The 14,602-nt window shown below is 50.6% G+C and overlaps 2 protein-coding genes across 5 annotated transcripts; both read right to left on the minus strand.

Annotated features, from left to right (window-relative positions):
- Positions 1-583: 583 nt before the first annotated feature.
- On the minus strand, positions 584-5,251 carry LOC138376337 (mannose-binding protein A-like). 3 transcript variants are annotated; one of them, XM_069460582.1, is made up of 5 exons: positions 5,157-5,251; positions 3,499-3,691; positions 2,957-3,073; positions 2,029-2,103; positions 584-1,037 (listed from the first exon to the last, which is right to left on the minus strand). In XM_069460582.1, the coding sequence occupies exons 2-5, from the start codon at positions 3,680-3,682 to the stop codon at positions 664-666; spliced, it is 750 nt and encodes a 249-aa protein (XP_069316683.1). In that variant the 5' UTR covers positions 3,683-3,691; positions 5,157-5,251; the 3' UTR covers positions 584-663. The 3 variants fall into 3 exon arrangements, with proteins under 3 accessions (XP_069316683.1, XP_069316684.1, XP_069316682.1); XM_069460583.1 differs by lacking the exon at positions 5,157-5,251 and adding an exon at positions 5,093-5,126; XM_069460581.1 differs by lacking the exon at positions 5,157-5,251 and adding an exon at positions 4,508-4,570.
- A 6,727-nt stretch (positions 5,252-11,978) lies between these two features.
- Positions 11,979-14,201, minus strand: LOC138376353 (pulmonary surfactant-associated protein A-like). Of its 2 annotated transcripts, none has more exons than XM_069460625.1 (4): positions 14,117-14,201; positions 13,634-13,693; positions 12,812-12,889; positions 11,979-12,355 (listed from the first exon to the last, which is right to left on the minus strand). In XM_069460625.1, the coding sequence occupies exons 1-4, from the start codon at positions 14,199-14,201 to the stop codon at positions 11,979-11,981; spliced, it is 600 nt and encodes a 199-aa protein (XP_069316726.1). The 2 variants fall into 2 exon arrangements, with proteins under 2 accessions (XP_069316726.1, XP_069316725.1); XM_069460624.1 differs by having other exon boundaries at positions 13,634-13,753; positions 14,030-14,201.
- Positions 14,202-14,602: the final 401 nt, after the last annotated feature.

A 14,602-nucleotide genomic window follows, 5' to 3' on the forward strand; every position in this document is an offset into this window, starting at 1 on the left:
ACGCAGGAAGGAAAAGCTGTTCTTTGCCCTCGAAGTCACCCTAGTGACTGATGTGCGGGGGTTGGGGGGCACAGCTACCTGGGCAGGGTGAGGGGACTCCTAGGACTAATGACTGTTATCTAGTAGGATGTTGCCAGGTATCACAGTCAGGCAGTGACAGGGTGTGTGGGGCAGCTCATGGACAACTGGAAACACCTGTGTCCTAGGGAGGCTGGGCTGGCCGTGGGCAGGAGCTCAGGGTGAGATTTTGGCATCAAGTAATGGCAATTTTTGGAGAAAAGGAATTAGGTCTCTCAGTGGCTGAGATTTACTGCCTACTCTGACACAGGTGTGGCCCTTCATGGGTCCCTCTAGGGGCCTGCAGTGTCCTCACCGCAAAAGGAGAGGTTAGACACGGCCGTCTCCACGGCGGCCTCGGGCTCAGTGCTGTGCTCCTGGCAGGACAGACAGTGTCCTTTGCCCTGGGCTGGACCAGAACCCTCGTGCCCCACAGTCAGCCCCTTCTCACTTCCTCACCCCACAATCAAATATATCCCTTTCATTTTCTCCCCAACCCCACGAAGGAAGGACTCAACACCAGGCGGGGGGAAACCAGCACCGAATTGTCTTTCAAAGCAGCAGAGAGTTCAGCAGGGAGCAGGGAGGGGCCGAGCACGCGCCTCTTCAGGCGGGAAACTCACAGACGGCCAGGAAGGAGGATTGGCAGGAGACGTCATTCCAGATCCCCTCCGTGAGGACAATCACACAGTCCTCCCCTGAGCCGAAGTCATTGGGCTCACCGCTCTTCCAGTTGCTGTAGGTCAGCCTCTCCCCCGTCACGTACGCGAACTGGCCTTCGGTGGCCTCATCTGTGATGCCCAGGAAGGCAATGTCTTTGGCCACATCCTGGATGGCCCTATTCTCCTCAGCATTCCTTGGGGCAGCCACAGTGGCCCGGAGCTCAGCACACAGAGCCTTCACTTTGGAAAAAGGCATCTTTTCCCTGTTGGTCACGTAGAGCTTCTTACCGTGCTTTTTGCCCAAGGAGAAGGCTTGCACTGAAATCACAAAGGTGGGTGAGGCAGACAGGGTTTGTAGCCCAGCTTTTTTTTTTTTTTTTTTTTGAGACAGAGTCTCACTCTCTTGCCCAGGCTAGAGTGAGTGCCGTGGCGTCAGCCTAGCTCACAGCAACCTCAGACTCCTGGGCTCAAGTGATCCTCCTGCCTCAGCCTCCCAAGTAGCTGGAACTACAGGCATGTGCCACCATGCCCGGCTAATTTTTTCTATTTTTAGTTGTTTGGCTAATTTCTTTCTCTTTTTAGTAGAGATGCGGTCTCGCTCTTGCTCAGGCTGGTCTCAAACTCCTGAGCTCAAGCGATCCTCCCGCCTTGGCCTCCCAGAGTGCTAGGATTACAGGCGTGAGCCACCATGCCCGGCCTAGCATTTTTGACAGTAGTCAAAAATGCCCTTCTCTGGGAACTCCGACACTGAAAAACAGCCCATGCCCACCCACCCGAGGACAGAGCCTAGGAAGGGGGCAGCCTCAGTCGCAGAGCCAGCGGTGGGAAACAGCCCCTGGCAGACAGCCTGCGCTCTCCTGGGATATGCCGCCCTTGAGGAAAACATCTGTTAGAAACTACGCTAGCACAGGTGGAGACGGGGGACATGCTTGGGCCTCACAGCTGGGCTTGGGCACCAAGGTGAGGAGGCAGGGACAGCCATCCGAGAACAGAGGGTGTGGGGGAAGAAGCAAAGACCCTGGAGACGACAGACCTTCATTCTGTCCTTCCTCTGCAGCTTCCCCAGCGGTGTGATGTCGACTGAGTTACCTGCACTTCCCGCCCCCGTGAACAGAACTAGTCTAATAACCACAGCCGGGGTTGGAGAGAGGATTGAAGGAAACCATGTTCCGAGAAAGCGCCCGCCCAGCACAGGCCCTGGCAGGTGTGACAAGTGTTGGTGATGTTAGTTCTCTTCCACCCTCTCCAGAACCTAGAGCACTCGGAAGAAGGGAGAGCCTAGGACACGCTGGGGACAGAAGCAGCTTACGCTTCTTGATGTGGTCCAGTTCTGCTCGCAGGCTGCTCACTTCTCTCTCTAAGCTGGCCAGCTTAGCCTCGGCAACTGCAAGGCAACAGGGAGAAGGAAATGAATGAAGAAGACCTTAAATCGGAGAGCAGAGCATTTTGCAAACAATAAAAATTAACAAAAAATTGGCTTACTAAAAAGTATGCTTATTCCAGAAAAATAAGAAGGCAAAAAGAAACAAAAGGATTAAAAACCCCTATATTCCTGCCTCTGCAAACATATCTTAGTATCCCTTGACAACTTGTAACTGTAGTTCTAGACCTTGTCTTCACATACTGCTTAAATATCACAGTTACAATAATTTGTAAGAAAAAACTCATTTCTCTCTCTTTTGAAAAATTTACTCTGTAATGCTTTTTCACTTCTCAGACCAGATAAACTTTTTAATACTTTTATTATTTTGGCCGACTGGTAGACAGATGTTAATATGAGGGTTGTCGTTTTTCTTTTGTTCTTACTGTTCTTATTGTTTTATTTTATGCTGAACTAAGTTGCGGTGATGTTCCCTGTTGTCCAGACATCCTACGGGGCAGACCATTTTCATGCCACTCTCGTGACAATAGACATAAACCCAACACCCGAAAGGGCCCGTTTCCTCCCTCGCAGCCTGGAGCCAACACTGGACGGGGGCGGCTGAACAAAAGCCAGGGCCCCTCTCCTGCAGAGGGGTGACGAGAAAGTGGCCCCACAGGGTTGGGAAGTCCGTACTGGGCACTCATGGGAATCCCCTTAGACCTCAAGTAACGCTGAGAGGGCGGAGGGTGCTGGGCCGGGAAGCAGAATTGAGCATCTCCCAGGGAGGCAGCAGAAGGGGCTCCTCCCTCCTGGCCCTCCAGTCCCAGGGCCCTGGATCCCCTCAGGCAAGACCAAGCCCAGGTGTGCCCCTTACTCGAATTATCTCCACGGTCTCCTTTTGAGCCTTTTGCTCCTGGAGGCCCAGTCGTTCCCCTCTCTCCTGGAGGCCCCATCTTCCCAGGAGGGCCCTGCAATCCTCTGAGCCCTTGACCTGTTGGAAGAAAAAGGAAACGTGACTCATGGCTGTCACTCATTTTCTTTTTCCAAAAGCTCAATACTCAATTCACATCGACCCCAGGAAACAGCCAGAGAGCTTAGTGGTGACCCAAAGAAGAAAGAATTTCCAGCGTCCCAGGGGAAGGCCTGTCCTGAGGGCCAGCTCCCGGAGCAGGCAGGACACCCCCTCTGCAGGGACCCCCACACGTCACCAATTCCTGGGTGGAAATGTGGGCTGCTGGGGAGTCAGAGAGCACTTTTGCTTTGGAGGCAGTGACATTGTACAGGGCTTATTCTGAGTGGACCAGCATCCATCACACTGAAAGGTGACCTCCCCAGGTCTCTGTGCGGGAACCCTCATATGGAACAGTCTCCTGCTGGAGGCCAAGATTTGGGAAGACAGAGCAGCATGTCCTGTACCTGGCTCTCCCTTTTCTCCCTTGGGTCCGTCTCGCCCGTCTCTGCCTGGGGTGCCGTTGGTGACGGGGATGCCGCAGGTGATCAGGGAGCAGGACTTCTGGGCATCCTCGCAGGCTTTTGTGTCTGAGCAGGATGTTACCACCGCACGCAGAAGGAGGACCAGGAGGGATGGAAACAGGAACATAGTCCTTACCTGGGAGTGGAAAAAGTCAAGGAGAATAATTCCACTTCCTCTTGTTTAGTCAACATTTGCCAGCAGCTCTGGTGTGCTGGGCCCTGTGCTCGGGACAGCAGACACAGAGGGGGATACCACGGCCCTTGGCTCTGAGTGACTCCCAGGCTACTAAGGAGACAGACAAGTAAAAAAAAAAGGTAGCCTTAGATCCGTGCTAAAATGAAGGTGGGTACAAGAATAATAGGGGCCCATTCTCCCTGGGGTCCCAGAGCACCTGTCAGCACAAGCCTTCATGGTTAGGCACCCCCTACCCTGAAAATTACAAACTAGCCCTGTTTCTGGTGGCCTAGCACAAAGGCAAACAGCCCATTGCCTGTGTAAGCTTTGGCCAAAGCCTGGATTTCTCAACTCCTTTTCTTGAAGGTCAAGGGCGCCTCAGTTTCTCTTTTCTTCCCTTTCCTACGGGCCCTGGGGCTGGACTCAGCAGGTAACCTGAGGTCCCACAAGGTCTGTTCCTTGGCTGGCCCTGGTTTATGATATCCACTCTCTCATTTCATGTAAAAATCCCTGTTTTACACGCCGGGGCCCCAGACATCCTCAGAACTGCAGCTGTTTCCGCAGCTACCTGTAGAGACTTGTATGAAGTCTCTATTTTGTGACAGGCTCTTGCTGGGGGCTCAGGACCCAGTGTGCCCGAAGGCAGGAATCTGACCCTCCAAGTGGAAACTTCTTTGGTTATCGTCCTGTCCAGATGAGACTTCCTTTTGTTTGAGATTTTCTATTGAGAGGCCATTTCTGCCAGGCAGAACCCAGGCTTGTGAAATTTCTGCTCACCCTGGGCCTGGCAGGGAGCCAGCTCATGCCCCTTCTCCTGGTAGTGTCCTCGTGTGCTGCCAGATGCCTCCCAGCTCCACCAGCCGTGGGCCCCCACCCAGCTGAAGGATGCCCGTCCAGCCTGTGCCCAGCTGGCCCCTCCTCCAGGACACCCTGGCAGCCCAGCCCCCGTGGGGCTCTCCCTCTGCTCCGCTCCGGCCTCTTACCCCAATGTCCCTGGGCCTTGCTGTGTAACTGCCACGTCTGCCCAGGCTGTCAGCTCTCTTGACCCTTCCCTTCCTCCGGGACTCAGTGAGAGGTGCCTAGTTGTAAGGGAACTTCCGAGATCATATCCTTCTCCACTTTTTTTCTTTCTTTTTTGCCTTTTTTTTAAACCTCCCCCGATAGTGCTGGAGGCCACGGTCAGGGCTTGTACCTGTTGCTGGCACATACACCCCATTTCTATTTTTCTCCTTGGAAAAGACCACGCTTTAGTTTGCTGATGGTCGAGTGGATCCAGGAAGGACACAGATGCCCCAGGTCTGATAGAGACAGAGGCCCCAGGTGGGCCTGACAATTCTATTAAAGCCCCTGCCGGGAACTCACCAGGATCAAGTCAAGAGGCCAGCCCTGCCCAGAACCCCACCTCTTTCCTCCAGAAATGACTTACTAGGGCTTCTGCAGAGCTCGGAGGCAGCGGCAGGGGAGCTGGCAGATGCCTTGGCGACGTCAGGCCCAGTTAGGCTGGTGACCAGGGACAGCACTGGACTGGCCTTCAACCCCAGATTAATAAACAACTACCCTTAGAACTGCCGTGTACTGGGAAGCTCTCCAGGGCTGCTGGTGGGGTCTCCAGCACAGCGCCAGGCGGCTCTCTACTGTAAGGCCCTAGCCTGCCCCTGTGCCTGCCCCTGCGCCTGCCCCGTCCTGGGCATCCTCTCCACGGCTCAGCACCTCTGAGCCAGTAAAATCTCAGGTTCTCAGGATAGTTTTCTCTAGATACTTACTTTCACAAGAAACACGCATAGACATTCCACCGGACAAACACGCGTGTGCATACACACACACACACACACACGCACGCACAAGCACACCTTTGTATCAGTTGTTCCGACTAGTTCCATGTGTGCTTCGTTTACTGCAGGGCCGGGGTGGAGAAAGGAGAGTCCTACAACACTGTATCACCTCATTCCTCCTTTCGCGTTCAGAGCATTTGTCAAATGTCTTCTTTGGGCACATCACAGGCCTAGGCGCAAGGGGGAGGAGTATTTATAACTTACGTTCAAAGCTGAATGTGAGCATTTGTACCAGCTGCTCCCTCTGCCCGGACATTTCTGTCTCTGTGTAGTTATTTGTTGCTATTCGGCGGATTTCAGCTTAAATATCATCTCTGGAGAAAGGGCTTTCCAAACCATTTAATTTTAGCCAGTCTGTCACTAAGTTACAGTTCTCTGTTCTAATGTTCTGCATATTATTTATCTCTATGTGAAATTGTTTTGTTTATTTAGTTGCATAATGATTTGCGACCCCACCCCATTAGGATGAGAACAGGGCCTTGTTCCCACACCTAGAAGTGTGTCTGGAAACAGCTGATGCTCAGTAGAGACTGATAGAACAAATGAATCCTCCAGCACCGCGTCCTCAGAGCCAACCTCTTGACGTCTCGCTGGCCGGGGCTAACCTCTGTGCCCACTTTACCAGGGATTTGACTTTCCTAGATCGGCAGCTGTATTCAAGACTTCTTTGTTCCCAGGGTGCACCCCGGGGCTGGGCACAGGGGTGGGCTCCGGTGCGGGAGTGAGGAGAAAAAATGAGACCTTGAAACAGATGCCAGACAGTCTGTGGCTCCTCAAGGCCTGGGCTTCTAGGAGTGTCCAGTTCTTATCGCCAGAGCCTGATCAAGTGGCCCAAGTCCCTGATGTAACCTTTAATGCCTGCCTTTCCCCAAACTCACACTCACTCTTTGAAACAATTTATCTTAACAACTCAAGAGGTTTGCTTTTTCCATGGTGGGGCACGGGGGTGGGCCGCTTCCCTTTGACTCTGTCTTGTGACAGGTGCTTTGGCTTCTCAAGGGTCATCAGCCCTGTATACTCATGTCATCGCGCCCTGCTCTGCAGCCCTCCTCATGCCCCTCACAGGGAGCCTGCCAGACACCAACAGGGGCCCCCACTGTAACGAAGATCCCCCTCAGGGCTGTGTTTCCTGGTGCCATGGACACAATTCTGAAGGGCCCACATGCCCAGAGGACAAGGGACATTCAATTCATACAGGACATAAGCAGACCTCCCAGAAAGGTGGGAATTCGAAACTGAGAGATTTGCATAAAATCAGGACCCTAAATGTGTACAGACTTAGAGAAAGTGGGGTTTGGGGGGGGCAGTGGGAGGGACAGACACCGGTGAGCAAAGGAGCAGGAAAGCTTTGATTCTGCTGGGGAGAAAGACTCTCCCTTAAGGACGTCTGCCCACAGATCTACCCTTTCACAGATCTGGGGTTTGAGTTTATGCTGCTATTATTATTACTACTGAATTTTGCCGTTTCAGCCAAGATGAAAAATTGTTTAGAATGTTCCAGTGCGTCACACCGTAGTGCACTATGGAGACATGAAAACAATGCAGAACCTTATCCGTAACCCAGGCACCGCAGGATTTTCTCAGATGGAGATCGGGAGAATCCGAGTTCACCTTGTGACAATCACAAAACATAGCAGGAAACAAGCGGAGTGAGAGTCGACAGAAACAAGTCTCAGAAACAGTCCTCCAAGGACCGCAGGCTCTATGACTGATAAATTGATATCCATTTAAAAGGAAGGTATAATTAAGGAACAAATACAAATTAAATAAACAAACTAAGGAAGTAACTTTAGAGCTAACAATAAAATCAAAAATTATTTCTTTGCAAAAAACATAAATTTGGAAACTATGACTATGGTCATTTGGATTGTTTCCAATTGTTTGCTTCCTCCTTGTTAGAAAGTTAGATATCCGCGCCCTTTGCCGTGGTGCTTTCCAGAGGCTCCTACTGGAGTACGTGGAGTAAACATCCAGACCCTTTGGTGTTTGGCTGGGCCACGTGACTGTGAGCAGCTACAAAGGGAGCAGCAGCTTTCAGTGCGCTTATAGGCTTAACATGGCCTTTGCGTTTCTTTCCCAATCACGGGAAGAATGCGTCCCCCGTTGTGACTAATATCAGGATAATTAAATGGTATGGAACAGACGTTAACTCACCTGAAAGCCTACAGTCCAGCCAACCACAGTGGAGTCCAGCCCAGCTCAGCCGAGATCAGCCAAAGCTCAGCAAATTGGAAGACCCAGAGCAAGAAATAAAAATGTTTGTTGTCGTAGACACCTGAGATGGAGATTTATTACATTTAGTGTTGCATTGGCTCACTGAACAATATCAATGATTAGTAGAAAAGGTATAGGAAATAAAGAAATCAGGAAGGAAAAGGAAATATTACCCTAATATAGACATTATAAAATTACATTATTGATTTTATAGCAATATATTTGAAAACTAGGTAAAATAGATAATATTAGAAAAAAGTTCAGAAGTATGTGGGCCTAAGTGTTAAAATGACTGATATATCATTAATAAAATATATATAGAAATGGAAATTATTAACCATCCCCCCATCAAAAAATGGTTTTCAGGTGAATTTTACTAAATCTTCAGAGAAGAGATAATTCCTCCTTCATATGAACAGCTTGTATCCAAAAGAGTAATTAGAATGATTAGCTAAACATGTAAATCAGAATGGATCAGGACAGAGCAAAAGAAGGGAACTCAGACAATTTATATGAATTTACAAGTACAGATGCAAAATGCAATATAAGAATTAGCTGTTAAAGTTCAGCAGTACATTCATGGTTAATAGTACAGTCTCTGGAATCTGACTCCCTGCATTCATTAGCCCATGAATTGGCTGCATGATTTCTGGCAACTCACTTTGACTTCTATGAGCCCCAATATTCTTATTTGTAAATTGGGGAGAATAAAGGCATTTATAGAATAGGGTTAATGAGGATTACATGAATTAATACAAGTAGAGTGCCTGGCACTCTGTGGAACGCAATATGGAGATACCTCAAAGAGCTAAAAGTAGAACAACCATTTGATCCAGCAATCCCATTACTGGGCATCTACCCAAAGGAAAATAAGACATTCTATGGAAAAAAACACCTGCGCTTGAATGTTTATAGCAGCACAATTCACAATTGCAAAGATGTGGAAACAACTCAAGTGCCCATCAATACATGAGTGGATTAATAAAATGTAGTATATGTACACCATGGAGTTCTACTCAGCCACAAAAACAATGGTGATCTAGCACCTCTTGTGTTATCTTGGATAGAGCTGGAACCCATTCTACTAAGTGAAGTATCACAAGAATGAAAAACAAACACCACATGTACTCACCATCAAATTGATATTAACTGATCAACACTTACGTGCACATTTAGTAGTAACATTCATTGGGTGTTGGGCAGGTGGGAGAGGGGAAAAGGGGATGGGTATATTCACACCTAATGGGTGTAGTGCTCACCGTCTGGGGGATGGACACGCTTGAAACTCTGACTCAGGTGGGGCAAAGGCAATATATGTAACCTAAACATTTGTACCCCCGTAATATGCTGAAATATATATATATATTAAGAAAAGCAAATAAAACCATAAAGTTAGTAAAAATAAACCTACTAAGAAATGGGCCAGGTGCAGTGGCTCATGCCTGTAATCCCAGCACTTTGGGAGGCTGAGGCAGGAGGATGGCTTGAGGCCAGTGGGGGCAACATAGCAAGACCTCATCTCTACAAACAATTTAAAAATTAGTTGAGTATTGTGGCAGATGCCTATAGCTCCAGCTGCTTGGGAGGCTAAGGTGGGAGGGTCAGTTGAGCCCAGGAATTCAAGGGTACAGTGAGCTGTGATCATGCCACTGTACTCCAGCCTGGGAGACAGAGTGAGAACTTGTCTTAAAAAAAAATAAAAGAGAGAGAGAGAGATAAGAAAACATCAATTTTCAGAGGCTTAAACTATCCATCTATAAAGTAGGGAATGCAGAGTGTCCCTGACTTATGTTGATTTGACTTAAAATTTTTCAACTTTATGATAGTTATAAAATGATACTTGTTCAGTGAAAACTGTACTTCAGGTACCCACACAACCATTCATTCACCTTCACTACAGTATTCAATGAATTACACAAGATATTCAACACTTTATTATAAAATAGGCTTTGTGTTAGATGATTTTGCCCAAATGTAGGCTAATGTAAGTGTTCTGAGCATGTTTAAGGTAGGCTAGGCTAAGCTATAAGGTTTAGGAGGTTAGCTGTATTAAATGCATTTTCAATTTATGAAATTTTCAACTTACGGTGTGCTTATTGGCACATATCCCCATAGTAAGTCAAGGAACGGAACATCTGCATATGTTTCTCCTTCTTGTTTTTTTTTGGGGGGGGTTGGGAGGAAGGCTCAATAATTTGTGTTTTGGGTCCTAAGCACATGTGGCAGGAAAATCAGATTAAAAATCGACATTCATGAAAGAATGAGAAATAATAGTTCCCCTCATCCCATTTGGTTTTGTGGGTTTTGATCCAGAGCTTCGTTTTGCCCAAGAAAAGCAGTAAATGCCACGGATGGGGGAGAGCATTCAAAGGTGTGAAGGTGGAAGGACTCGGAGCCTTTCTGAAGAGGGGGCACGTATGTGGTAGGGACACGGTCCCATTCCTACACAGCCCTGGGGCTGTGGGGGTATGGCCCCATTCCGTGCAGACCTGAGACTAGGGTGGCTCACCAAGGCCTGGGGCTGAGCCCTGAATGCCACCACCACTGCTGGGCTGTGGAAAACATCCACGTGGCTGAGTAGGGGATGGTAGGCGTGATATCACCACCCACAAATGGACCATGAGGACGCAGACCAGGAAATGTCTTAACACCAGCCATGTACACTGATGCCCAGATGTTCTGCCAAATGTTTTCTGCAGCTCCTCAGCCCCCTGTACAACCTGAAGGAGGACAGCGGGTGGCCCCTCCCACCAAACAAAGCAAGCACATCCACAGGTTGAATTTTCCATTCTTCAGGCCACTGGGGCCTCAGAGCCAGAGTTAATTTGATTTATAAAAACACAGAAGTGTGATTTTTTTTTGGAATAAAAAGCAATGGAAACGTTTATTAGCAAATTTATGATTTATTACATTTAAATCATCTTTGTTCAGCTGAAGGGTGGGGTAGTTAGGAGTGTGAGTTTCAGGTCCAGGTAGATGGATTTGGATACAGCCTGTGTCATTTGCTCTATGTAAATACTCAAAGCATTTAATGTCTCTAAACTTCAGTAGCCTCATGTAAAAAATGGGGAAAAAAACACCGGTTGTATGACATTGTGTAAAGATTAAATAATATCTAATAGGATGTATTAGAAGTGGTTGTCAAGGTGCTTGGTACATAGTATGTGCTCAACAAATAGTTTCTGTTGGTACTAACAGTTATGCTAATAATTTTGGTAGTTGGATGGATGGTAATAATTGTAACAGCCACAACCATTTTATCCTCATTTTGCAGATGAAGAAGTAGGCTCGGGGAAAATAAATGTCCTCAAGAGACACAGGGTACCTTGTCCACCCTAAGAGACAGCCTAAGACCTGGCACACAGCTGATCTTAATGAAATATTTGATTGAATGAATTAATGAAAGGAGAAGACAGAGCCAGTGGTGTGGTGAGTGGTATGAATGCCTCACTGAGGCCTGAAGTGGTGTACGGATATGTCCATCAGCAGGAAGTCACTCGGGTTATGTTTAGGGTGGGGAGCTCCTCCCTAGAGGCCCAGGCTGGCTGCTCTGAGGCCGGGGGGGCTGAGTTGGCATCCAAAGATTCAAAGAATCATACATGTCATTCACTAGGGTTGGGTTGGCCACCACCATGCTGAGGCATCTCCTGGCACTCTGACCTCATGGAGAGCTGATGAGGCATACCCCAGAGACCTCAGAGTCCCAGATAATCTCGAAAGCATCCTTAGCTCCCCACATTTGGAATTCCCCGGAAGTCTGCCTATGTTTGTCATTGCACTTGATCAAGACTGCTAATTCTGGAGAGGACTGGGCAGGAGGTGGGCCGCAGAGGGAGTCGGGCATGTGTGATTTGGGAGGGTCCTTCCATCCTGGGACCTCACTGTTGCCATCTGCAAATGGAAGAACTGGACAAGATGAGGGAGAAGGAGGTCTCCATCTCATGCCAAGGGCCAAGGTTAGCAGTGGCTGCCTTGAGTGCAGAGGTGAGAGGGGCTCAAAGGGGAGTGCCAAGACTGATCAGCGATTATGGGGGAAGAGTCAGGGCCCATCTGGGGAACGGAGAGGCCAAGGATGCCTCCAGCTCTAATAGCCACAGATACATTCTGTTGGAAAGGAGTTATAGCATCTCAGAGACCGTGCAGACCCTCAGGACGGAGGCTGAAGCAAGACAGGATCCCCTGTCCTGGGACCTAATTGCCTCTCAGAACTCACAGATGGCCAGTCGGTACTGCAGGCAGTTCTTGTCATTCCACTGCCCGTCTGCATACATCTCCACGCACTTCTCTTTGCCCCGACCCCTGGGCTCCCCCGGGTACCAGTTGGAGTAGTTGACGGGGGCTCCATCCAGGTAGCGGAAGTCTCCGGGGGTGGGGCCCTCGGCCAGGCCCAGGTAAGCATATGTGTTATGCTTCTTCACGATGCTTGCAATGGCCTCGTTTTCCTCCGGACTCCTTGGGACAGCAATGTGGCCGCCTGCTCTGGCACATGACTCTCTAATGGCATCAAAATTGACTGACTGCCCGTTGGTGGAGAAGATCTTCTCTCCCACTGCCAGCACGGACCCCTGCAAAGTGAGGACTAAGAGCAGAGGGTCTGGCTCAGCCCACTGACCTCTGTCCCTGCGCCCATCTCCCTTATTTGGGCTCTCTGCCATCAGGCTCGCTCCTTCTCTCCATCTCTGCCTCTCTCTGTCTTGCCTCTTCCAATCCTAGCTTCTAATTTCCCCTCTGTGCTCTCATCCATTCATTCACCCATTTAACAGTTACTTATTGCCAGAAACGGTGCAATGGCCTGGAATTCAATAGAAAGCAAGATGGGCAGAGAACTTGCTTTCCTAGGGTGTCAGGAGCACATCGTGTCTGCTTGTCTCCTCTGGGCCATTCAAAGACATAAGGAAAGGAAAGCGTCACTTCTTTACCCGCCTCCTGCATGCCCACACTAGTTGGTCAGGTCTCTAATCCAGAGGCTGGTGCTGAGGATGAGGGGTACTTGTGGGAGACCCCTACCCCATGAGGCCCCAAGGGGTCCCCTTACCTCCCACTGACTGCAGGATTTGATGTCTCAGGTCCTGGAGTGTGGTTTGGAGCTCCTCATCCAGATAAGCTGGAAGCCCTGTGGAGAGACCCCACCCCGGATTAGGGCCAAGCCATCACAGATCCCACTTGCTGTCAAGCAGGTGTTTTGCCAGCTGAAAGCTGGAACTCTGCCTTTTACTTGTCCATGCCCACTGCCTAGGCCCCAGGGTAAAAGGGCCCTCGAGGCTGGAGTGTGTTTCCACACTCCCTACACCCCCATCCTTTAAGGCAGCTTTGCAGCTGCTCAGTCCCTCCTGGCTCCTCTTTCTGGCTATGTCCCCTGCATGGCTGTCTGCCCACCTCTGTGGGGATTCCTGGCTTGTGGGCAGGCCCCTCCCCACCCTCCACCAAGGGTAAATATGGTTGTCTCTGCGCCCTCCTGATGGACCTGCCGGGCAGCTCCCCTCTGCGTGTGGGGCTCCCGATCGCCCTTCTGCCCGGATCCCTGACCCACCAAACCCTGTGCACCTTTCAGAATGGCCCCGGTGCCTCAGCCCCAGGAAGTGCCCCTGCCCCAGTGCTGCTCTCTTCCCACACCTGGCGCGGTGTCTCCCCGGCCGCAGTCATGGCGCACCGAGCACTTTGTATACCTGTCCATCTGTGAATTGTGACCACACCACTCAGACACCTCTGATTTCTCTCCTCAACCTCATATTCTCTGACTTGGGTTGAGCCAGACGTCCCTGGGGACCTGCAGGGTTTGTCTGATCCCCATTGTCCCTGTGTGACTGCACGGGGGCCATGCCCATGTTGCCACTGCCCACTGTCCCGCTCTGCTCACCTGGAGGGCCCCTCGCTCCAGGTTCCCCCTTTTCTCCACGCTCCCCAGTGACACCAGGGGCTCCAGTCAGGCCATCTCGCCCAGGGAGACCTGGCATTCCTCCAGGTGGGCCCATGGGACCTACAGAGAGAGGGGACAGGGATGTGTGGGATCTGTCACCCACAACTGGGTTGGGGCTAATGAGACTGGGTCTCCATTGTCACCTGGGCTGACTCACCTGTCACTCTGTGGGCACTTTGAGGATGGACTCAGGATGCTCCAACCTAAGGGCCCCAGGAAACTCCCACCCTGTCCTGCCCAGCCGACTCTTGGACCCAGCCTAGAGTCCTGGACAGATGGGCCTCCTGAAAATAGGTCTCTGTCCCTTGGCTGAGGGTGGGGTCTCCAACACAGTACCTGGAGGTCCAGGGTCTCCTTTGATACCGTCTCTCCCATCTCTGCCCGGCAGGCCGTGGGATCCAGGAATGCCAGGGACACCGGGGCTTCCGACACACACATCCTGCATGTCACACACAGTGCTGGAAACTGCCACCAAGGCGAGGGCAAGGGCCAGCGGGTGCAGCAGCATGGCGGCTCCTGCTGCTTCTCCTGCAGAAGGGAGGGGCCGTCCGCCCACCTGCAGCACCTGCAATGTCCGTCCCACTGTGCTTTGTTGGGACTCAGGAGCGGGGCAGAGAGCCAGGGCAGGTCTAGACAAGAGCGCTGGGAAGACCCAGACTCCCCACGGAAATTCCCAGCGTCATCTGCTATCCAACAGGTCTCGTGCCCTCTCCCTCTGGCTTGAGGTGGTGTGGTCCCCCGCAGGCGAGGAGGGGCAGAGTGAGGCGCTCCGGGGGTCAGAGGGCCTGGGTTCTAAGGGAGCCTCTTCTCTGTTAGGGCCTCACTGTGAGCCCCCGGGAAACTCGCTCCACCTCTCTAACCTCAGCTGGGTCTTCTGTGCTCTGGAGACAGCCCCGAGCTGTCCCTCCC

The sequence above is a fragment of the Eulemur rufifrons genome, chromosome 28 (assembly GCF_041146395.1).
Source record: "Eulemur rufifrons isolate Redbay chromosome 28, OSU_ERuf_1, whole genome shotgun sequence".
In the NCBI taxonomy this organism is placed as follows: Eukaryota; Metazoa; Chordata; class Mammalia; order Primates; family Lemuridae; genus Eulemur; species Eulemur rufifrons.

Excerpts from the sequence above, each read along its gene's own strand:
- LOC138376337 (XM_069460581.1), bottom strand. The coding sequence starts at position 4,534 with ATGAGCTGGCTCCCTGCCAGGCCCAGG. Across the intron at positions 2,104-2,956 it reads AGACCGTGGAGATAATTCGA|TTGCCGAGGCTAAGCTGGCC; the intron begins GTAAGGGGCACA and ends GTTGCCTTGCAG. Across the intron at positions 1,038-2,028 it reads ACTGGACCACATCAAGAAGC|TGCAAGCCTTCTCCTTGGGC; the intron begins GTAAGCTGCTTC and ends TTGTGATTTCAG.
- LOC138376353 (XM_069460624.1), bottom strand. The coding sequence starts at position 14,201 with ATGCTGCTGCACCCGCTGGCCCTTGCCCTCGCCTTGGTGGCAGTTTCC. Across the intron at positions 13,754-14,029 it reads AGGAGACCCTGGACCTCCAG|GTCCCATGGGCCCACCTGGA; the intron begins GTACTGTGTTGG and ends CTCTCTCTGTAG. Across the intron at positions 12,356-12,811 it reads AATCCTGCAGTCAGTGGGAG|TCCTCACTTTGCAGGGGTCC; the intron begins GTAAGGGGACCC and ends CTCTGCTCTTAG.